The sequence below is a fragment of the Saccostrea echinata genome, unplaced genomic scaffold, assembly GCF_033153115.1.
Source record: "Saccostrea echinata isolate AGI-Se365-2 ecotype Australia unplaced genomic scaffold, CSIRO_AGI_Sech_v1 ptg000045l, whole genome shotgun sequence".
NCBI classification, from domain to species: domain Eukaryota; kingdom Metazoa; phylum Mollusca; class Bivalvia; order Ostreida; family Ostreidae; genus Saccostrea; species Saccostrea echinata.
The window spans coordinates 3,520,327-3,543,626 of NW_026889794.1; the positions used below are offsets into that span (position 1 = coordinate 3,520,327).

The window sequence follows — 23,300 nt, forward strand, 5'->3', positions numbered from 1 at the left end:
CCCTAATCCATTGAATAAGTCGTATAAAGAACAACATGGACATGTAACATTACATCTTCAGTTGGTCTGATACGATATAAAACAAGCTTTGTAATGTCTTAACTAGATTGGACTCTGTTCCATACAAAGCTATATACAGTACATATAAGTTACAGGAGACACACCACCATGTCCGTATCTGTAAGTAAATTATTTTTACTAGTACTGTCTAAATAATTTATTTGGATATAACTTACGTGTAATTTTCTTAATAATTTGGACACTTAAAATAACAACTTTTAATTATTTACAAGATTTATAATGATACAATTCCCGCACATTTAAGCATTGAATCATTATTTTTTTTTTTAAAGATGTAGTCTCATAACTGCAACGGTGTGTGCAAACAAATTTTCATAACGCACGTTACTCAGTTTGTTTGCACACACCGTTGCAGTTATGAGACTGCATCTTAAAATAAAAATAATGATTCAATGCTTATATTTACATTTTTTCAACTCTTTACCGTTGACTACAAATGTGATTTGTATATCAAAACCTCAGTATTATCCTTCGGGTCAGTTACAATTAATGGAAGAGCCGTTGCAATTCTGTTCAATGTGAGCGTGAATTTTGATTTTCGCTTATATGTTGCACTTGCACGGCGTTAAAAGTTTGTGAAATCAAAATTAAATGCATACTTTAACCTTTTGACCCCCCCCCTCCCCGGTCCGTGTTATTTCACACACTTTCTAAGCAAAATAAATGTGGAATGTAAATTTATATATGCACTTAGCTACTGCACTGTACATTGAAACATTTCTGCATGGAAACTTCTTTTTCATTAATTGTGACCATGAATTTCCTTATATAGCTCTTGTTTTCTTGGAAACTGCAAGTAAACAAAAGCCATGAAAATATAATTATGAATATACCATAAAAATAAAACCAATTAACTTTGAAAAAAAAAATTAAAGAGAGAGTAAACATTGACATAAAAGCTTTACGGCAAATTTCTACATGGAGTTGAACTAAAGATGGATTAAGAATCTAAATTATAATAAATAGTAATATTCATTTAATTTATGAAGGTAAAAAAACATTCTGAGTTCTTTGTCAATAATTGACATTTGACATGCATATAATGTACATATTGATGTGGCAATCTCGGAATTGTAAATAAACATTTAACGACGCGTGGCTTAGGTTTTGGATTAGTGCTTTATCTGTACATAAATCTCCTTTCTCCAAGTGGCCCCTAATTACTAGCCATTGTTGATAACACGTGAAGTGTACATACGTTAAAAAATATACAGCGTGCTCTACTAACAGTCCTTAATAATCAATTACCAGCAACGTTCACCACAATAAATACATCGGAGGAGTCAAGCGAACTTACAGTGGATAAACAATAAAGTGTTTAGTTTTTAGACGTATTCTCTGCTGAATACACAAAAAATTACAAATGGTGAATAATTGATTTGGGATATACCCATATAAACACTTTTGGGATAAAATAGCTGTGGATATATATATAAACAATGGTAAGTTTAAGAAACTTTTATTATAAACTAAAACCTAGTTGACAAATTAAGCTTTTCTATCTCTTTTTGAGCTACCTTATATGTTTGAGGAGAAAAAGTGAAAAATAAATATATACAATTAAGACAGGTCAATAGAATTGAAGATGCTAAGCGGTTATGTTTGCAATAATTATATATCATATAATAATTCATCGAGGCAGTACAGTGAATTTGCTTAAGCACTACACGACGAACCTCTATAAATCTTTTCGAGAAGATAGAATTGATAAACGAAAACATTAACAGTTGTTAATTCTGCGGGTAGGAGCAGATGGCGGTAATGTGACGAGAGGCATAGACACTTTATATTCGTTAGCCTATATGACGATAAGAATTATATATATATATATATATATATATATATATATATATATATATATATATATATATATATATATATATATATATATATAAAGATTTGTGGTGAAAACGACGATGAACGTTTGAAATTATGGCTTTAAAAAACATTATATACTGGTAATATGATCATTCTGGAAATCCTCTTCACTACAGAAAATGAAAGCACTTCTTTGGATCAATATGCCATACTGCTCTCTGGTCACGGAGCAAATGCAAATAAATTTATAAGAAATTTGAAAAAAGCAGATGCTGGTTAAACTTTGGTCAGATAAACCCACTCGATGCTGTAGGGACCAGGCGAGCTCAATTTGCTAGTATGCGTTAGTACCCTTCCTTTAAAAATACATGTACATATGGTATTTGTAATTCATATCAGAGTATAACTGTTGATATATATGTCTTCAAATACCATGGCGAGATAAAATTGTTTTACGTCTGCTCTGCTATATTTTAAATCTATTTAGATTTAACGTAAAAAGTAAAACCCTAACCAATAGATTCATACATATGTATTTTAATTTTCTTGCTACACAAAGGATATAAAACTGGCACAGTTAATATAAAGCTCAGTCTCGCAGAGGTGTACAGCCATTTTTTGCTATTGTCCTTTTAAATAAAACGATTTCCTCCTTTTAACGCCTTTTCCACAAAAAGACATTCAGAAAATATTCGTGTGAATGAACTAGAATATTTATTAGGTTTTCTATTTATTACGATAAAGCAGGTCTGAATCAGTTTTTCGGTAAACTAACTACATTATAAGCTGACACTCTCTCGATTAACAAAGCTTTGTGATTGAAATAGCATAATACCAAGGTTGATATTCGCATGTAATTTCTATATACTTAGCCTAAAATTGCTTTCTATTTTTACACGAAATAAGGTGATTTTACTTTTTTTCTTGCAGGCTTTGACTTTAGATACCTCCTCTACCATCCCAAAGGTGAGAAATATTGTTACTTAACAATTACTTCGCTGAAATGTTTATTTATTTTATAATATTTATTTACTGAAGAATTTAAGATCTTATTTATTTTTATATTAATATTTAATCAAATTGGTGCTTAATATATTAGAAATACCTAAATACGCTTTTACTTTAAACAAGTGCTAGCAAGTTGATTAAAAATAAATAAATACTCCTATAAATTTCCATAATTAGCGTACCTTTAAAAGCATTCTGGTTTAAACGTTTAGATAAGATATGCTAAAATTACAAGATACTACTATAATATTAAATGATGTACCTAATATATATAAGACCAACTACCTCGTAAACTATGCACTTGAATACTAGTATTCGGAAAACATAGTTACTTCCTTGTGCTTACCAATCAAGCATGAGGGATTCCGATTTAAATTAGCTACAATTATAATGAGATTGCTTAGTATTGCAAAGAAGAAAATAAGTATATTTCAATGTTGTATTATTTTAATGTTGCGTATGTTTATTGGTGAAAGGGTCACTGCTGAAGAATCCGGCATGCACAGGTGTCTTGTTTGGCGGCGTTAAAGTGTCGATCGCAGTTTTCATAATAAATAAAAGAGAAAAGTGGATGCAAATATTAACTATTAACTCCAACGAATAGCGTATATATTTTACTTATATTGTGCAATCCACGTTTAAGTAATTAATGAAAAATACAGTAGAGTGAATTAAATCTCTTAATTCTGTTCAGGGACGTATACTAATATATATGTCCTTGGTTTAATTGACATAACATTGACTTAAATATCCCAGAAGGGAATTTAAGTGAGATTTAAAACTTAATCATGTTAATTACACGTGCGTTTTTTAAATGTTTTTTTTATTTTTAATTTTTTGAAATAAAAAAATAATTTAATTTTATTTACTTATTTATTATTCATTTATTAATTTTGGTACAGGCTTCCGCTTTTCAAAAGGAAACAGGTTGATTGAAAGCAAATATAGAGGGAAAAAATTGTTAAAAACAACACCTGGCAAACTTTTACCGTTAAGAATTTGTTTTCTGATTGAAGGTAATGTTCCATAGAGATAATAGCGAGGAGAAGGATGATGATGTATTCGCGAGCTGGAAACAACGACGTGTGTCTCTAGCGAAGTCCTCTGATGATGGTTCAAAAGCCACGGCCCCTGTAAAAGATGCAAAGGCCCAGGAAAAAACCACCAGGCGAAGATCAACATTTAAAGGGGTGGCCAATTCCATTAATTCCTTCCTCTCAATACGCAGAATGAGCAAATATAGACTAAGTGTTAGCAACCCAGAGGATTTCAAACCGAAAGTAAGATACCAAAATACCTACAAAATGAAACCGGATGAAGATAAAACAGTGAACACTAATAAGATTGAGATTATGGTGAAGGTCATATTAAATCAGTTCTTGGAGAAGGAGACATATTCGGCATCCAACTGTAGCAAGCTTGCGTGTGATCTCTCAATTTTAATAAAGAACAAAGTAAAAGATCTTGGACTCCCACGCTATAAGATTATCTGCAACGTCATCATCAGCCAAAAGGATAGTCAGAGCATGCAGACCGCCAGTAGATGTCTGTGGGATGCCACGACAGATAACTTTAGCCAAGTGACCTACTGCAATGCTTCGCTCTGTGCAGTGGTCACTGTGCACTGTGTGTATTTTGAATGATATATCACTAATGAAATTCATTGTTTTTATTTTAAACTAAAGCAGTTGCAGAATATTCGAGTGAAAAGTTTGTTAATTGCTTCTTGAAAGACAATCTAATTAAAATTTATTTAGATCTTCCATCCGCTCCCCGATTTTTTATACGTCGCGAGGACATATGTTCCTCCACAAATAAAATATCGGGGATCGAATGGAAGATCTAATTTTAATTAGATTGCTTGAAAGAGGACTTAGTATGATGAAATACACAATAATCAATCAATAATTTGTGTGTTCAAGTTAAATATTTGTAATATGTTTCAAGAAATGTATAAGATTAAACTTAAGAAATGAAATTTGTAGGAATTATCTCTTAAACCTATTCTTTTTACAAATTTTATAAAGTGAATGTCCTTGACTTTTATCAAAGCGATAATTCATGATCATTTTATCATGTTGTAAATTTTGAGTTATCATGTTAAAAATTTTGCATTTACCTCCCCCTAGTAAATTCAAAATTTACAACATGACAATTTCCCCCAAGAGAATCGCAAAAAAAAAGAATAATTCACTGAAGTACCTTGCAGAAGTTACCACATATCATATTTATTGCCTTTACATCTACAAGGAGGTTATGACCTTGGGTGATTTTGTTAGTTTGAATTCCTTTGTTGTTCTCTTTTAATTGGTTAATTTATTACATGTACTACATAATGCAACTGTTATGTCAGTCTGCTATGTGTCCATGAGTAAGACTTTCAGAAGTGCTGAGTATATATTTTTTTTATATATGACCATGCAACTTAAACCCATCTTGGGGCCTGAACACTTGACCCAACGTAGATGTAGTTCAACGCCAGCTGCAGCCCAAGCCATTGGCCGGATCAGGGGCCATGGATTTCGCAATGTTGATAGAGAGAAAGTGTATACATGTACTTGCATTTTAGCTTTCAGGCAAATGTCCACAAAAAGAAAACTTTTAAAGATGCTAAGTGTTTTCAATATTTTCCAACAAAGCCCCACCATAAGGCCTAAACCGTAGATTAAAGGGTTAAGAATTTCCACAATTAAGGTGAAAGGTTGTGTACTCATAATAGCTATGCAAACAATTTGTTTGCTATGTCTATCAGTAAAGAAGATTTTATAATATATAATGCACTTTCAGTACATGTCCAAAACAGCCCCACCCTGGAGACTGAACCACAGAACCATAAACTTGTCTGTCTTAAAAGGGTTTTTGAGAGGGATGCAAGGGTAGATTATTATTATTTTTTTTTATCATAGATCAGCTTCCTGTCAGTTTTGTGACACACAAGGACTATATAATTAGAAGGATGCACAGACTAAGATTAATATTTGAGGGATCAGACAGAGATACTAGCAAGGAGATTGCAAAACCAGACTGCCTATATTCAACAATTTAAAAGCAAAGACTAGAAAATACTTGTTTTACTGCTTGAAGTGTGTTTGAAAATAATACATTAATTGAAAAGCAATGAAATAAGATTAGTTAGAATCCTGTGTGATATTTATTTTCCATCATCCGGGATCTTTAAATGTTCCAGGGCTCTGGTGAAATCGGCGGCTAACTGCAGGGCCTCTATCTTGTTTTTAGTTTTTGAAATCTTCATCACATGTTTATAGAAGACCTCTGGGGCCTGTAATAAAGAAATAAGAAAGTACTGCAAATAATATGCTTTTAAATTAGTAATTAAGGCTTTAAGTAGAGTTAATGTAGTTAAGGATTACTTTTGAAAACTTAACGCACCTCTTCCTTCATTTGCGCTAAAAATACAATGTCTTTGGCTCTGTAACTTTCAAACACTTCTCTGAAAGAATATGAAGAAAATGAATGGAAGACAACATTGATATATAGTGTACTAGTAAATGAATTCTTAAAATATTCTGAAGATTAAATTACAAAACACTTAAATACAAACTATAGTGACGAATGTTAAATATAAGCAAGCTATTATACTGTTAGAAATGCGGCAAATAGTAGTTTGCTGTATTCCATGAGAAATGGCTTAGGAACATCGATATTTAGTGGTATAAAAGTATGATTACCTGGGTAAGTGATGCTTTTCCAACCAAGTTATTACTTGTTCTTTGTCTAGTTTAGCAAATTTCTGCAAAGTAGTAAGTCGGTGTACAGTGTCACGAAAAGACAAGTATCAATGATAAACAAAGAAATAAATTTCTGTCGTTTGGTAAGCTTTACCTTCCATCTTTTCCCACTTTTCTTGTTTTGAACTGGATCTCTTTCTTTTATCGGAGGTATACTATATGTTGGTTGTCCGTGGGAAGATGGCCGCGGAAGGCTGTAGCTAGGTTGTCCATGGGAAGAAGCAACTGGCGTTTGTTGGGGAGGTATGTCCTGCTTATTGCTTCCATCTTTTGTATCTCCTTGATCTTTAAAACATTTTCTTTCAAGTTCTCGAATAAGTTCCTCTGTTTTCATTTCAAATGGTTTTTTCACGAAGTCATAATGGTAGTCTCCAGCGGTCATGAGAGCAAGCCAGCCCTCTGCTACGTATTCTGGATCCACCAACAGTGGAATCCGCGCCTTTTTTAACGATGATGCATATGCAGCCTCTGAATAAAAAAGAAAATACAAAATGCACGTTTATACACATTTGCTTCGATTATTTTCTCTATTTACATCATTCTTCATCATGTTTGAGTACTGCTGGACTGCACTTTTGGAAATGAAAATTAAGTTTTTTAAAACCATTTATAATTCATTGGAAGTAAAGTGATAAAAACTGAGAAGAAATCTTTTCCATTCACCTCTTCTACAGTATTCACTTCTTTGGTAACTATAGGACATAGAAATCAAAACAACAGAGGCGTTCTGAATGGCTTCTGCCATTCTATCGTACACATTGTCTCGCATTTGTTCAATGTCCATCCACACAGTAAACCCTGCTTTCGTTATTTCATCTTTTACTCTCAGCAGTAGGGGGCGCTGTTCTCGGGAATAACTGATCATCACGTGACCTTTTGATTTCTTCTGAAAGAACTCACCAGCTGAAAAATTACGCAAAAAATGTTCAATTCAATCAGTATTTCATATAACTTATAAAATTTTCATTTTTTTATATAAAAAGATATCCACTTATATATGTCTGAATGTAAAACGTACTATAATTGAAGAAAATAAATAAATTCAAGAACTAAATGGGAATAAAGAAAACAAAAACTGTTGTAGAATGAAAAACCCTGGTCATACAAGGGGTGCCATATGAATAAATGCGTGTGCATATTTAAGGAGTGACTGTTAACTTTACATAAAATATTCACGACCGAGTGCTGTCATTAATGATATAGAGGATATTCAATGTTTTGTAGATGAATATGGAATTTATTTCACGAGTGAGACAGGATTTTTTGATATTTTCACTCGTGCTTCGCACTCGTGAAAATATCAAAAAATCCTGTCTCACTCGTGAAATAAATTCCATATTCATCTACAAAACATTGAATTTTCTGTTTATTACATTTTTTTTATTTCCCCTTTGCCTCTGTCTTTTCTTAACACAGTGCCATAGGCTTGGCGTCATAGATGAGAGGTTGAGACGTCATAGCTTACCAGCTTTGAGATTGAAAACATTACATAGCATGGATTTTAGCAACATATTTGGGATGAAATTTGCAGTTTTAGCTCTATCAAGATGATTAGTTACTATCTCTATCTTATGACAGGCCAGAAATTATTTTTTACTTACTTTGATATCCTTTCACACTGTGAGAGAATATCATTTTGGTATCCTTTCACACTGTGAGAGAATATCACTTTAATTCAATGAATAGATCACAGTATTTCACTGTTGAAAATGTAATAAAAAACGGTATTCTGTGTAGATCTTAACCTGTCAAAATAGTTGAGTGGATATAGGTACATGTACATGTAAGATATTTAGATAGTTGAGGCTTGCATATAAAAAAAAAATATAAATCATGAATAAAAAGACGAAAAAATGAATAAAGTATGTAGGAGGGTTAAATTTGGTGGTTGCAAGATTTTTTTTTTTTTCGAAATTTTTTGAGTGCGAAGAATGTTTGACTAAAGGTAGAATATACCTATTTCTGCGTATTTCTTTGAGGAATGTAGTTGTTCCGATAAAGTCCATAGCACACCTCTAGCTGATTCACGGACAGAGGGAATTGAGGACGACTTGGCCAGATTAAACAGAGTAGTCACTATGTCTGTCTTTTCATCCGATATAAAAGTTTTCTTGTTGTCATCATCAAACGCAAGATGTGCCAACGTTTTTGTTGCGGCTGTTAACCAGAAATGTAGAAAACATGCATAGCACATGTCTAGTACATTGTGTATGTAGAAAACATGCATAGCACATGTCTAGTACGTTGTTCACATGTAATAAATGACAATTTCTTGAACTCTGAACTGTCAAAATTCATGATTATGATTTTTCAATCAATATTGCAAAATCAATAAAGTTAAAAAATCAAAAGAAAAAGTGAAAAATGTTCAGAAATCCTGAGGAAGTTGAATATTAAGTACTCACTGAGTTGCTCTATTTCCTCTGTTTGTTTCGCTAGTTTGTTGAGCGGTCGTAATACACCGTACTCAACTAAAATTTTCTTGTTGGAATCAAATATTGCAAGATTTCCTATAACTGAAATGAACCAATCCTTTCTTGATTTCAATTTGCCAATTATCTTCACCAAATGACAAAACATCAATAAACATACGTGTGTTGTATTAACATACATGTATGTGTTCGTGGCACTTTGTACATATTTACACTTACTTTTTGCTAGTTCAAATGCAAACCATCCATTGAACTGTCCTGATTTACATTGAATGGATTCCTCTATCCCACACATCATAAATTCTACATCAGCACGACTTCCCGCCATGCTTGCGTCATTTTCATTCATGATGTCACTCGCCGCCGCCAAAAAGGGGACACTCACTGTAAAGTCATTTTTTACGACGTCACTTTCTAGATATTTCAGGTAGATGGGGAGGAAGCCTGCCGCCCGGACACTGGTGGTTGTGACGTCACAGAAGGTGCACATGTTATGAGTTGTAGCACTAATGTAATCTACTGCTGACTTTTGAAAATTCTAGTGTAAAATTAATGAAATTCTGATCAATTTTGTTTTTTATTTCACTGAAATACAGTTTCTGATTTCTTTACCAGTACATAAACTATGTAATAATAGCCTATTAATCTCACACGTTTTTAAATAAATCTGTAACCTAAGATTGCAGATTTTATTTGAAAAATGAAAAATTTGTTCAAGATGTACTCCCATGTGCCGAAAACGTTTACTTTTAATTTCGGTATTATATCAGTAATGCATAAATCATAACTTTTAAATAGGTGAAAAAGTACTAGTATATCAAAGCAGAGAAAAAATCTAGCAGATCACTAGAATCAGGACATAACAGCACTTACATTTAACTTTGAGGTTGTGTACGAATCATATAGAACATCTAAAACATCCTTTGCGTATATAAGAAGGTCCTTGGCAGCTGACAACTTCTTAGAAATATCAGGGGAAAATATAGTTCCGTTCATGAAAAATCCCCACACATTCAACTCTGCTTGTGATATGTTTGGAAGCTTTTTCCGATTTTTGTGACAAAAAGAAATCATGTCGTCTAACAGATTCCCTTCACAGCAGACTTGAGCGCAAAGTTTATTCCCGAGCTGGAATTTTTCTGAAAGTTTCAAACCTACCACCATGATGCATGCTATCCCGTCATTTAGATTCTTTAAAGCTTTTGAGACTTCCGGGCTATCCAGTGTCTTGCCTTTAGATCTACCATGTCGTATTTCTAATAACCATTTGTTGGAGTCTTCAGTTATGCCATTTATCAGTGCCTGTTTCTCAGTGGTGGCATCAGAAGAAGGGCTAGACGGACTCTTCGGTACTTTTGTTGCAAACATATTTTTCTAAGCTATTTTTACCTCCTTAAATTGGTTTATTCATAGCTGAAGAGAGATATAAATTAAAATTCATGGCTGAAAAAAAGATAAAAATTAAAATTTTAATGTATCCATGTAAACATATGTTTTGATATAATATATTATAAAATATCCAAATCATGTATATATAACCCTATCAAAAATTTACTATATTTTTCTAAAGTTTGAATTTAGTAAATTACAGTTTACTAAAAATACATACTTAATTAGTCAACACTTTGCTTTGATATTTTAATATAATTGCAGAAAATATGATGATACTTTGAACTTTAACTGGTTTTAAAATTTGGAGCATAATGATCTCTCAATTTCCACATCAGTGTTGAAATAATATTTGAGTACACAATTAACCATTCCTTTCAATACGAAAAATCTCATATGAGAATTTATATCAATAAATTTTAGTAGATATCTCCACAATTTTCTCTTGAGCAAAATGTTTTCATATAAAGTGGCAGGGATTGGAGGTATCCCTCACTTTCATTCAAACGTTTCTGACCAGATTAGTGTTGTTGCACTGACATTGGTGTTTTCATTGGATGAGTACTTGTAGCGTACATCCAATCTGCCTGTTTGTGCATGTAGGTGATACTAATTTTGCTCAGTATTGATCAAAGCAATTTTTTTTGGCCATTCACAGCCAGGTTAGTTAAAATATTCATTTCAAAAAGATACTTTTAAGTTCTTTTCTATACAAGTATTTATCATTTTATGATATTGTTTGAATTTAAAATTATACCTAATAAAGGTTAAAAAAAATTCTTCACTTCCGGTATAACACTTAAATAAATAGAGATAACTCTTACCAGTTTGACATGAGTTGATCACATCCTGGATGCCGCACGTTAAATTTTGATTCAATTAGTTTATCACTTTAATAAATAAATTATAAACGGATAAGAAGCACGTGTCTTAAACGTTGATATTCCTTTCTGAACATGCTAACGAACGTGTTTTTATTTATTTGTGTTATCATTGCTATGAACGCTATTCCAATAACAGATCGATTGGGACATTTAAAAATGTCTGTCAAATATGCAGCTTCGTCATGAAAGGTTTGTTTATAAGAATTTTCCAAGGTTTACTAATTTTCCTCTTATAAGAGCCCTCTACACACTGCACACTATTTAAAGAGTTCTGAATTTGTGGTATTTTTATGCAGATACAGTAATCTGTTCTTTGATCTGGAATAAAACAAATTGATATGCACGGTTTATTGCTTGATTTTCGAACAAACCAAGTATAAATATACAACATAATAGGCCAAGATAAATAGATTAAATACTTCATTTGCAGGTATAATGCCTACTGTAGTAAACTACAGTAATTTCTCTTCATCAGTACTTCATTGTATTTGAACATTTTTCCTGGGGGTAAATGCAAGGTACCGTAAGTTGAAAATGTAGATAAGCTCAGTATTTACACCTTTACATACTTTAATTTTCTCAAATTACAATGTCCAAAAATCTTTTCCTTTAGTGTGTAGAGGGTCCTTAAAAAGTCACGTCTCGGTTATGATTTTTGAATGGGATATTTCACTTCCAATTACACGTGTAATTTATGTATTTGCTTAATGGATTCCAAATAAATATGTCTGTGATATAATAGCATTCAAGTCATCCGGAACAGGACACATGCATTTGAATTACGTGTGTTTTTAATGTTACACATTTAAAGATAGTAAAGATAAATTTGCTATAACATGTCTTTTTTGTGGGCACAACGACAATAAATAAAAGATTTTTCGTTTGTCTGTTTAACGTCCCTTCGAGAACTCATATTGAGACGCCATCACTTGGGATGAAGGGTTGCAAATTTAAACCGGAATTAGGCACTTATGGTCATTGAGCAGTGAGGGATCTTTTTTCGTGCTAGCAACTACTTCGACACAGGACCTGTGTTTATACGGTCTCATCCCAAGATTTGGTCTCCACGTCACAAAGGGGATTCGAACCCGCGACGTAAGGATCAACTCCTTACTATGGGACTCTAGAGCAAACGCTCTAACCACTACGCCACGCGGGCTACCAATATTCTTCGTGAAATGATATCAAATTAAAAGAAAAGCTTAAGAAATATAATTGATGTCATTGTAAAAAATTATTTAACTAAGTCACTTGAATATAGCATGGCAGGTTTTATGGAAAGTAATGGACCAAGGGGCACATTTTGCAGGTGAGATTGAAACTGACTCAATGTTACAGTTTGGGAATGAACTTTGAGCTAACACTACTTTGCATATGGAAGCGACTTTTGTAGGCGAAATGACTGAATTTTGAGTTCAAATTCAAAGTACATGTAACTTACCCAAAATGAATATAACGGCGTTTACAGATTAAACTAAATACATATGTTAAAAATCTTTCTTTTAAAAAGAAAGAAAGAAAAATAGTAAAGAATGATAGTTGAAAAATCGTAAATGAAATATAAAGAGATATAAGCATAGGCAATTTTTACGTAATATTTCAATCTTTATTTATTATAATTGATCCTTTGACTTTGATCATCTTTCATGAGCTGGGCGTTAATTCTCTGTGTAATTGTTGTAAAAACACTGGCCTGACTGCTTACAAAACAATATACATTTAATGACTGGGTTCGAGGGCAACATGCGTTTTGTCGGACCCAAGAACCAAACTGTTTGTCTGAGGCCGTTAGGCCGAAGGCAAACAGTTTGGTTCGAGGGGTCGACTAAACACATTTTGCCCGAGAACGCAGTCAATAAATGTTTTGTTATACCTTTTATTTATTTATTTTATCATTATTATTTTTTATTTCATTACATGTAAATGAGATTTAGCTGACCCCGCCCATTATGTGACGTAAGCGGTCCAACATCTCATCTACAGGTCCAATATCTCACTCCGCGGTCAAACATCGATTTTTTTATGCCCGCTCAGAAAAACATTTAATTTAGAAATGTTAGACTTTTTTTAGTATTGATTAACATAGGAACAAATTTTTATAGGTATAACAATAAAACATACTGATTTACATTAAAAAATTGTTTACTATTTAAATCTATACTAAAAAGGCTAACATATTTTCAAATGTTATTATGAGCGGTCAAAGAAAAAAAAATAAAAAATAAAATACGATGTAATATAAATTTAACAAAAAATCGATATTGTATTGCTGAGCGAGATATTGGAACTATTGATGAGATATTGGACCGCTTTATATGTCCTTTTTTAACGTCATACTGTAGGTAGGATCAGCTATAATCATAAACAAGCATATGGAATATGCAAGCCAGTGTAACAAATTAAAAAAGGTGGTATAACAAAACATTTATTGACTATATTCTTTGGCAAAATGCGTTTTGTCGACCCCTCGAACCAAATGTTTACCTTCGGTCCGACGGCCTCAGGCAAACAGTTTGTTTCTTGGGTCCGTCAAAACGCATTTTGCACTCGAACACAGTCAATAAATGTATATTAATATTATACACTATGTAGCATTCGCCTTTATTGCTATTGGCATGATAGGCGATATAGCTGAAATCAAGGCAATTCAGATATCCGTATACGCTTTAACTTGACTGGGAACCAAAACGTCTGGATAAGCGAGGCTACACTGTATAATGTAGGGTAAAACTAGTAAGATACATATACTGTTTAGCAAAGAATTATATAATTCAAGAAGTTTAAATATTGAACATAAAAGAGAAAGTTTTCTAAAATTTTCAAAACGTTAAATGTTTGTCTTCAATTTTTTTTTAATATTGCCGAACTTGCCTTATATAATATTAACATGTACAACCTTATGAACTACACAAATTAAAATTTCTATTTTTATACTTGACTAAAGTTTTACAAGTGTTTGTGATTCTGAAAAAAAAATCAAAACAAATCTTTCAAATCTTGCACATATTTTTGAACATGCACAGGACAAATATACACTACTGGGAGAAAAAAATCAATATAGGAAAACAATGTTGCGCAAGCATGAACAAAGCTATTCTTTCCACAGAAATATAAATCATGATAGCACAAATCGAAAATCCTGCAAATGGTAGAGAGAACCATGGGTAATATTTACGACGCTAGGTGTCGTTGTGCAGTTCTGAGCAATCATCTGCAAAATAATAATAATGATAATAAATAAATAAATGAATGAATAAAAATATCCAGGATCTGTAATTTTTTAATATAGAATACCAGAAATATCAACTTGAGGGACTTTTGATTGAGAGACTTTCAAAGAATATTACCGCAAATCCGGCGGTTGTACAATGGAGAAAAATACCGGACATGACATCATGATGACCATGTGCAAAAGTTGACACTGGAGTGTACGATCGATTACTAGCTGAATTTGATTGGCACTCATCAATAACCTAAAAAACATTTCAAATATAGTAGTCAAAGACCTATACTAGATATCAAATCAATCAACTTTTTTTTTACAGAAAGTAATTGCTATATGTATCTACATTGTAATTATAGTCTTTTATTAATTCCCTTGCAACTATTTTCTTCTGATTATTCAAATTCAAAAGAACAAGTCTAAAATCTTTTATTTTTTTTTTGTCGGTGAATCACAATGGAAGATGATACAAATTTTGAAAGAATGTGTTTCAGTGTACTTGTTCTTCTCTATTTATAAAGCTATTTAATTTTCGAATTTGTTTCTTAGTTTGAGAATATTAATGAGAAATATTTTAAAATGTTTAGACTAGCCATCATCATTTAGTAAAGTATGATGATAAGTTGTAAGAGAATCTTACATCTCGATTTGCATTTTTTTTACCAGAAGGATTTACATTAATTCCTAAAATTCCCTATTCCAGTTAAAAAATAAACAAAAAAGTCAATTATAATGAAACTTGTTCCATTTTGTGAATGACCTTACCAAATATGTATCATAATTTTTAAACGAGTATCTTTTGTAGTAAGACTAGAGGTACTGTCAGCATTGAGCTCACAAAATGATACCCCCGTTTCCCGGCAATATGAGTATAATGGCAGAGTCCATTTTTTCTATGGGAAACTTCAAATAGCTGTTCGATCAGAAAGTAAAAAAAAGGAGGCACAAAATGACACTGCGTAATAAAGATTCCGTGAAAAACTCATTAAATTTTATTCAGTGGTATAGGAGGAGTTGCGGATAAGAGATGGGTACCCCTGATATTATAGAAAGAATGACAATGTCCATGTTTTGCTATAGGAAACTCGAAATATGTTTCCTATCAAAACGAAGAAAAAAGGAGGTGTTGAATGGGGTAATGTAATGAAGATTCTGTGAAAGTCTCACTAAATTTTATTCAGTGGTATAAGAGGAGTTGCATATAAGGAATGGTTACCTCCCTAGCCTAACGGACGTATGGACGTATCGTATGACGGACGGCCGTACAGACGGACACCCCATCACAAAAATATCCCTTGGGGGTATAAAAATTATACCACTTCGTTGCAAATATCAATATTTATTTACTCGCCGTGACTTTATTTAACCTCATAATTGCGATGTGATTAAATATAGATGCTATCTGGACATGTCATTTCAAACGAAATTCATTTCACTAATGAGACTTACTAGTATAAATATATGTCTGGTACTTCGCTGACATATAGGACACGATTTACATTTATATACTAAGTCGTGTGTTTTTTTTTAATTCTTAATTAATGACCAGGTTATGATTGTTTTTATTCATACATTCTTTTAACATTGAGAGTTAAGTGGTAAGTTCAAATTAATTAAGTTCTACATCTGGGTATAATTTGGAATTTATGATTTATAACACCTATTTACATTCAACTTCATACGGACATTTTGAAAAATCTTAATGCTCAGAAACTTCACGTGATGTACACTAGAAAGTAAGAGCCAAAGAAGAAGAAGAAAAAAAACCCACAGGAATAGGAATATTCTTACAATTCATTGGTACCAAATGTCCTCGAATTTGTCATTGTTTGTTGATACATAGAAGGGGATAACAACAAGTATACTCATAGAATTTGCCCCTCTTTTATTTGTCTTGAACTATTTGTTCTCAATACTTGAAGACCTCAAAAGCAACGCATATTGATTAATTTTTATCATACATGTATATACATTGCAGCATATAACCCTTAACCCGACCTTTTGTCCCTGTTTCCAGTTGGAAACGAGTGGGATACCACAATATCGAGTAACTAAAGATTCTGGCGATTGGTAAGTGGGGTCTGTGCATGCGCTAGCCGAGGAGTCTCCTACTGGCTTGTTAAGAGCCACTGCTGTGATGACAGAAGTTTTGTTACATGTGACAGGAAGAGGCGGGGCAATCGTTGTTCCAATTGTGGTCGTAACTGCAGTACAGTCAAATAAAAAAAAAATCACTGTAAGACAAATGACGAGTAGCAAGACCGACACCTCATCGCATTAGCACTACTGAATTTTGACAAGCTGAGCTAAAATACGATGATGGTTAGTTACATCGCGATTCAACATCAATATCTTTAGCTACTTAGTCACACTCTAAAACGAAAACTATACTGCTTTTGTAAGCATACTACTGATGCATAGCGAAAAAAATAGATTTTTTTTTTTTACATTTTCCAAAAATACAGAAAGAAATTCAAAGAGAAAGAAATACCTGTTGGACAAGTTATGTTATGATAACAAACAAAATTTTCACAGAAATCTGGTCCATAATTATCGAGGACGTTACAGGAAAAATCTAAAATAAAAATAAAGAATCTCAGTCTCGAATGCTACTTGATTCTTGCAATCATTTTTTTCTCTCAAGTTTTACATTTTTAAAAGCTTTCGGATATATATTGTAAGCAAACTAACATGTAAAATTAAATATAATTTAGTTGAAAATGACTAATCAAGGGTTGGTTTGTATATAAAGGTGATACATGTGACCTGATATTGAATTATGCAATAATTTGCATAGGCAGCGAAGCAAATACGTATATTAATATGTATACAATATACATAATATTCAGTTGCTGAGTTCCATTGCTTGACAGACTATGATAAGGAAAATCTTACCTAATGTGTCACGTGGAAAACAAATGCAACTCGTGCATTCATGACATGCATCAATATCTCGTGCTTCTTTCTCATCAGAAAAGTGTTTAGCTTTAAAATGTACAGATATAGTAAACATAAATTCATTTTATCCTCTCTCTCTCTCGTGAAAATGCATAGGAAAGTTATCGTTGTACACGTTATGCTATTATTATATAGATATACTGATTGGCTGTAATCCCTGAGGTTATATCGACGGAATAATCATCTTCGTAAAAGATTGTCAAAAAATGTATAGAGGTTTTATTTTCAATGGTACAAAATTATTATTATTAACATATATATATATATATATATATATATATATATATATATATATATATATATATATATATATATATATATATATATATATATATATACGAGGGTAGTTCGGAAAGTTCGTGGACTTCTTTCATATCTTTTTTATTTAACGTCATATTATATCCAGATTTGGTAGAAATATTTTAACAATAAATTCAAATGATTTTTATTAAATTTTTTAAGGAATGAATTTGATAGCTACCCATTTTATACGGTATAAACTGGGTTGGGGCAGTTTACGCTTTATAAACCGCGAAGCGGTTTATAAAAAAGCGTGAACTGTTCCAACCCAGTTTATACCGTATTAATTGGGTAACTATTAAATTCATTCCTTATAATTTAATATTCTTTCAGTTGGTGTAAGAAAAAAAGATGATTGTCCTTAAAAAATGACTTCAATTTGTACAAAATTTGAATGTAACGTCAGGCGGATCGATACGTTTTTGACGCGCGTCATTGTGACGTAGGCAACCCATTTTATACGATATAAATTAAATTTTTTATCCAATTAAGTTCAACGTTACAACCAGAATTAAATTATTTTAAAATAACTTGATTTATTTCAAACTTATTAGGAGTTAAAAACTGCAAAAATTGGTTCGGGGAGCAAGTCAAAATTTAGCAATTTACAAACATTACACTAATTAATTTCTGTAGTCATATCCTCTGTAAAATGGCTGAAAACCAAAATAAATCTAAACCATCCAATTAAGAATTGTTAAATCGTTTCCTATTCCAAATTATGACTTAATAGTTTGCTTCATGGAAAAGAAATCAATTTCTGAAGATAGGTAGTTTTCATTGAAAAAGGCCAAAAAGGTGACGTCGTAGAACGTCAAGGAGCAGCAGTTTACGATACAATTTTCTGTTGTACTCTGGAAAACGTTAGAATAAAATCTGAAAATGTTGTAAGAAGCATGAAATATCTCAAAAGCGGGTCATGCATATGTGTGTGTTAATGGCCCAGGCGGTATTTGAATAATAGAGACTCTCTATCAGACGAGGGCGATCTGTGAGAAAACGGATTATCTGTAAAGAATCAACACAAAACGTTCAGTTAGTAACGTTTTGGAAAGAGAAAGGCGTTTCACGGTTGCTGGTCTTGTGAAAGCATAGTTAAGCGGTAAAAAAAGAAAACATCAATCAAAATTATGCTACTAGAACAATTGTTAACAAAATGAATTTCAGTTGATAGAGACATGTTTTAAATGAGCAGATATTGGACCAGACTGTGTGAAATGTATGGGAGGAATATTTTGAGAACCTCATGACGCTATCATTTTGACGTTATAATATTATTTAGTTTGCTCCGGGGTTACCAAACATGTTGATTTTAAAATAAAGTAAATTGATTTCTATTAAATCGAATGGAATGAAACTTCACACATCAACAAAATAGATATTTTTACATGTGATAATGTGCTTATATTAAATTTCTTGAAAGTAGTATAACGAGGATTGACATTGTCCACGAATTTTTCGAACAACCCTCATATATATATATATATATATATATATATATATATATATATATATATATATATATATATATATATATATATATATATATATATATATATCGTAGTTGTTAAGATCTAAAGTATTAAATACTTTGCTACTGGGTGTTTCAAATAGGAGTTTTTGTTTTTCTAATAACACATACATGTTAAATAAATAAATTTGAACAAGTTCAAATTCAAGTTCAATTTATTCACCCAAACTAATCATGTTAGATTTCATGTAATTTTAAATTGGAAAAAGAGATGTATACTTTATGTTAAGGCGTATTTTTCATGATCCAGATAACAGAAGGATATCCTTTTATAAAAATAATACATTAAAAGCTTAAATTTTAACTTTATGATTGTAACAGATTTGCTTGAATTAAAATTCAAACTTTTAAAATAACAAAATAAACACGGAATTTTCTCCATTTGTAGACAGCTAAATCTGTCGTGAACTAATTTCCCCAATAGCGTATGAATGCTTTTCTCACAGCTATTCTTTTTCTGTGTGTGTGAAAACAATTCATATAATTAAATAAATACCTACTGTCAACCAGTGAAGATCTGATGCTAGTTTGCTGAAATTAAAAGGTGTAACATAATTTTATTTTTTTCAATGATTATGCCTGATTTAAAAAGGTGAGGATCAGGCAAACAAATCAATTTTTATTTAGATTAGATCTAAAATTTGATATTTATTACATTTTAAACTGTGAAATACTATGATATATCCAATAAATGATATTTATTGACATTGGTTATCAACAACGTGTTATTTTCACACGTATAAAGAAAAAAAGTGTTATTTTCTTTTTCTTTCATCATTTTGAAAAAAGCAGCCGGAACTACTTCTATAATAATTCATTCGTATAGGACATAGGACATGCATTTGTGAATATATATATATATATATATATATATATATATATATATATATATATATATATATATATATATATATATATATATATATATATATATATATATATATTAGGGATGGCAATCGAATACAGAATTGCTAATCGGTTAACCGCAAGACGTTCCGACCGATTAATCGGTTAATCGTATCAAAATACACATTTTCCTTATATTTTATTTTTCAAGTAAACTCTAGTTATATACACAAGAAAACTGAAAAAGACGTTAGTAATTATTCTGTCAATGCTTGATTAGTACGATATATATTACATTTTATTTCAATTTAGAAAACAAGAAAAGAAATAAGGAAACCATGAAACATCTCTTTGTGTTGTAACAATATCAATTTCTGAAATTGATATTGTTACAACACAAAGTCATTGTGCATTGTCACCATAAAAGAAACTGAGTCTGAAATAATTTACAATGTTTGTTTGAAAATATATTTTGACAGATAACTGCGAAGGATAGACATGGTAAAATACACATTGCAATCATTTAAATCATTTAACAGAAGATTTAATTAATATCATTAAAGAAATTTAGGACGGGCTGGGTAACGACATGGTGACCAATTACCCCAATGAATTCAATCTTGAGAGTCGTAATTAAATTATTTACCTCCAAATCAGCCGAATAAAATTTTGCGTTGTAATTAATCAATATTCAGGGTTTTTTAACATTGTAATTCGTGTTTTAAAGAAATTTACTCTTATTTTAATTTTTTTTCCGACTAACCGATTACAAATTTTCTAACCGATTATCATCGTTCCGACCGAGTAACCGGTTAACCGGTTACAAATTGCCATCTCTAATATATATATAAAATTATATATATATATATATATATATAATCTGTCCCACTCCTGAAATAAATTCCATATTCAACCATTGAATATCCGCTATATATACATACTTTATCTTATAAGAAGATATATATTCAAAACAAATGTATAGCATTAAACACAATTTACTTACCAAAAAGAAAACAGTCAGGAATAAATATAAATATTTCGAAAATGGCTCCATTTTGTTCAGGAAATCTTATCATCTTACGACCTACGTTAAGGATAAACTGTATCAATAATATTTTCTCTTACTCCGTATTAAAGACGTCATATCGTCAATAAAATTTTGGATATCTACAATAGTTGAAACTCTGAAAACTAAACAATATAATAACTTACATGATCAATGGCAGTTTTTCTTAAAATTGACGGAAATGCAAAGCTGTCCAGTAATCCTCTGCTACAAACTGGCAATGACCTGATAAATTGTCCAACATGGTTTGCCTTGACTGATAAATCTAATGTACTAGTTCCAAGTACGATTGTGTGAGTAAAGGAAAACTTCTATAGATAAATTGTAGGAAAAATCACATACATATCATAATCTGAGTGTAATTTTAGCAATAACAATTTGAATATCAAACTTATTTCAAGGAAAATGACATTAATAAAAACGGAATGCTTTGTCTCTCTTTCGATTTCATTAGAGTTATGTTTCATAGCTTTAGATCTTGGTCCCTGATTCGGGTTTCTTATTGACTGTCAGTAGATGATTCCCTTATTTGTTATGATTTTCAGGGACTCTCCCTTTTAACAATGTAAAAATGGTAATCACTTGTGTATTTTTGAAAATTATGTTTAAGATGATTTAGCTTTCCAGATTGTTATAAATTGGCAGTTTCTTATGTTTACGCATCTTTCAACGCATACTCGTGATGTGTGGATGTTTGATGTGTGAAGCGGCATTAAGAGGAAGGTTCTTGATCTCTGTTTAAAAAGATATTTACTAAAAGATACATGAAAACCAACTATCCTTCTGTGTACAATAACTCAGAAGTGAAAAAACAATTAAATAGATTGCACGATCAGTATGTACTGGTCCCTGCTGACTAAGCAGGTAACAACATTGTCTTTGTTTGTAAGGCTCATGATTTAAATTGTATTTTAGAGGAACTGGGATTTAATTCAACAAGTGGTAATCCAACTTATACCCATAGCTCCCTTTCTAAGGAGAAAATTCTTCAAAATCATATGTCAGTTTTGAATATTTTTAATATTCCCAAACAACCAACATGAATTTGAATTACCATATTTATATTGGATTCCGAAACTTCATAAAAATCCTTACAAACAAAGATACATGGCGGGTTCCAGTAAAAGTTCTACCAAGCCCTTTTCTTTACTCCTCACTAAAATATTTAAGCAGTAGTAAATGAGAGACTTCAGGAGTACCGTGCAACAATATATTCGAGAAATGGGGTAAATCAGAAGTGGATACTTAAAAATTCCAAGGAACTTTTGGAAAGTTTGAAATCACAAAATTTTACCAAAATCAACAAGATGAAAACTTACGACTTTTCAACCTTATATACAACCATTCCCCATGATAAATTAAAGTCTAAGCTTTTTGATATCATGGACAGCTGCTTTTTCAATTAAAATGGAATTCGTAAATTAACTTACCTTGTCATTGGCCATTTGCAAAATTATTTTGTTAAAAACATTCTGATCGTACACACAAGTACTCTGAAGTTGATATTAAAAAGATGCTTGAGTTTCTGATTGACAATATCTATGTGGTTTTTGGAGACCAGATCTTCCAACAATCTATTGGAATTTCCATGGGTACCAATTGCGCCCCTTTATTAGTAGACCTATTTTTGTATTCATATGAAGCAGAATTTGCTCAAAATCTTATACTAGGAAAGAAGAAAACACTTGTTGTGGCCTTCAACTCGACATTTAGATACATCGACGACGTATTGGCAATAAACAATGGTTATTTACATTCTTATGTCGATACGATATATCCCAGTGAGCTTGAAATAAAAGATGCCACAGAGTCTGACACATCTGTTTCATATTTGGATATTTTACTAGAATAAGACGTTAATGGTAATCTAACAACCAAGCTTTAATATAAACGTGATGACTTTAACTTTTCAATCATCAACTTCCCTTACTTATGCAGCAATATACCTTCATCACCTGCATACGGGGCCTATATCTCTCAGTTGATTCGATACGCAAGAGCATGCTCTACCTATG

General features: G+C 31.7%; 3 protein-coding genes across 4 annotated transcripts; 1 reads left to right on the forward strand and 2 right to left on the reverse strand.

Annotated features, from left to right (window-relative positions):
* Positions 1 to 1,389: 1,389 nt before the first annotated feature.
* LOC133201709 (dynein light chain Tctex-type 5-B-like) lies at positions 1,390 to 4,885 on the forward strand. 2 transcript variants are annotated; one of them, XM_061337500.1, is made up of 3 exons: positions 1,390 to 1,523; positions 2,830 to 2,865; positions 3,924 to 4,885. In XM_061337500.1, exons 1-3 carry the CDS (start codon positions 1,521 to 1,523, stop codon positions 4,548 to 4,550), a joined length of 666 nt encoding a protein of 221 aa, XP_061193484.1. In that variant the 5' UTR covers positions 1,390 to 1,520; the 3' UTR covers positions 4,551 to 4,885. The 2 variants fall into 2 exon arrangements, with proteins under 2 accessions (XP_061193484.1, XP_061193485.1); XM_061337501.1 differs by lacking the exon at positions 1,390 to 1,523 and adding an exon at positions 2,689 to 2,738.
* Positions 4,886 to 5,960: 1,075 nt separating this feature from the next.
* LOC133201641 (uncharacterized) lies at positions 5,961 to 10,456 on the reverse strand. The gene is made up of 9 exons (XM_061337429.1): positions 9,962 to 10,456; positions 9,308 to 9,626; positions 9,062 to 9,172; positions 8,613 to 8,813; positions 7,320 to 7,559; positions 6,751 to 7,124; positions 6,597 to 6,658; positions 6,298 to 6,358; positions 5,961 to 6,187 (listed from the first exon to the last, which is right to left on the reverse strand). Exons 1-9 carry the CDS (start codon positions 10,454 to 10,456, stop codon positions 6,059 to 6,061), a joined length of 1,992 nt encoding a protein of 663 aa, XP_061193413.1. The 3' UTR covers positions 5,961 to 6,058.
* Positions 10,457 to 14,437: 3,981 nt separating this feature from the next.
* On the reverse strand, positions 14,438 to 21,295 carry LOC133201642 (uncharacterized). The gene is made up of 4 exons (XM_061337430.1): positions 21,223 to 21,295; positions 16,583 to 16,788; positions 14,709 to 14,834; positions 14,438 to 14,572 (listed from the first exon to the last, which is right to left on the reverse strand). The coding sequence occupies exons 1-4, from the start codon at positions 21,293 to 21,295 to the stop codon at positions 14,477 to 14,479; spliced, it is 501 nt and encodes a 166-aa protein (XP_061193414.1). The 3' UTR covers positions 14,438 to 14,476.
* Between the last annotated feature and the right edge of the window lie 2,005 nt (positions 21,296 to 23,300).

Bases quoted from the DNA above. Each gene is read 5' to 3' on its own strand.
- LOC133201642 (XM_061337430.1), bottom strand. From the start codon at position 21,295: ATGATAAGATTTCCTGAACAAAATGGAGCCATTTTCGAAATATTTATA. The intron at 14,835-16,582 runs GTCGGGTTAAGG...AATGTTTTTTAG, and splicing joins ACTGGAAACAGGGACAAAAG to GTTATTGATGAGTGCCAATC. The intron at 14,573-14,708 runs GTAATATTCTTT...ATTATTTTGCAG, and splicing joins GTACAACCGCCGGATTTGCG to ATGATTGCTCAGAACTGCAC.
- LOC133201709 (XM_061337500.1), top strand. The intron at 2,866-3,923 runs GTGAGAAATATT...TTCTGATTGAAG, and splicing joins CCTCCTCTACCATCCCAAAG to GTAATGTTCCATAGAGATAA.
- LOC133201641 (XM_061337429.1), bottom strand. From the start codon at position 10,456: ATGTTTGCAACAAAAGTACCGAAGAGTCCGTCTAGCCCTTCTTCTGAT. The intron at 9,627-9,961 runs GTAAGTGCTGTT...ATTTTACACTAG, and splicing joins ACACAACCTCAAAGTTAAAT to AATTTTCAAAAGTCAGCAGT. The intron at 6,359-6,596 runs GTAATCATACTT...ATATTCTTTCAG, and splicing joins GAAAAGCATCACTTACCCAG to AGAAGTGTTTGAAAGTTACA.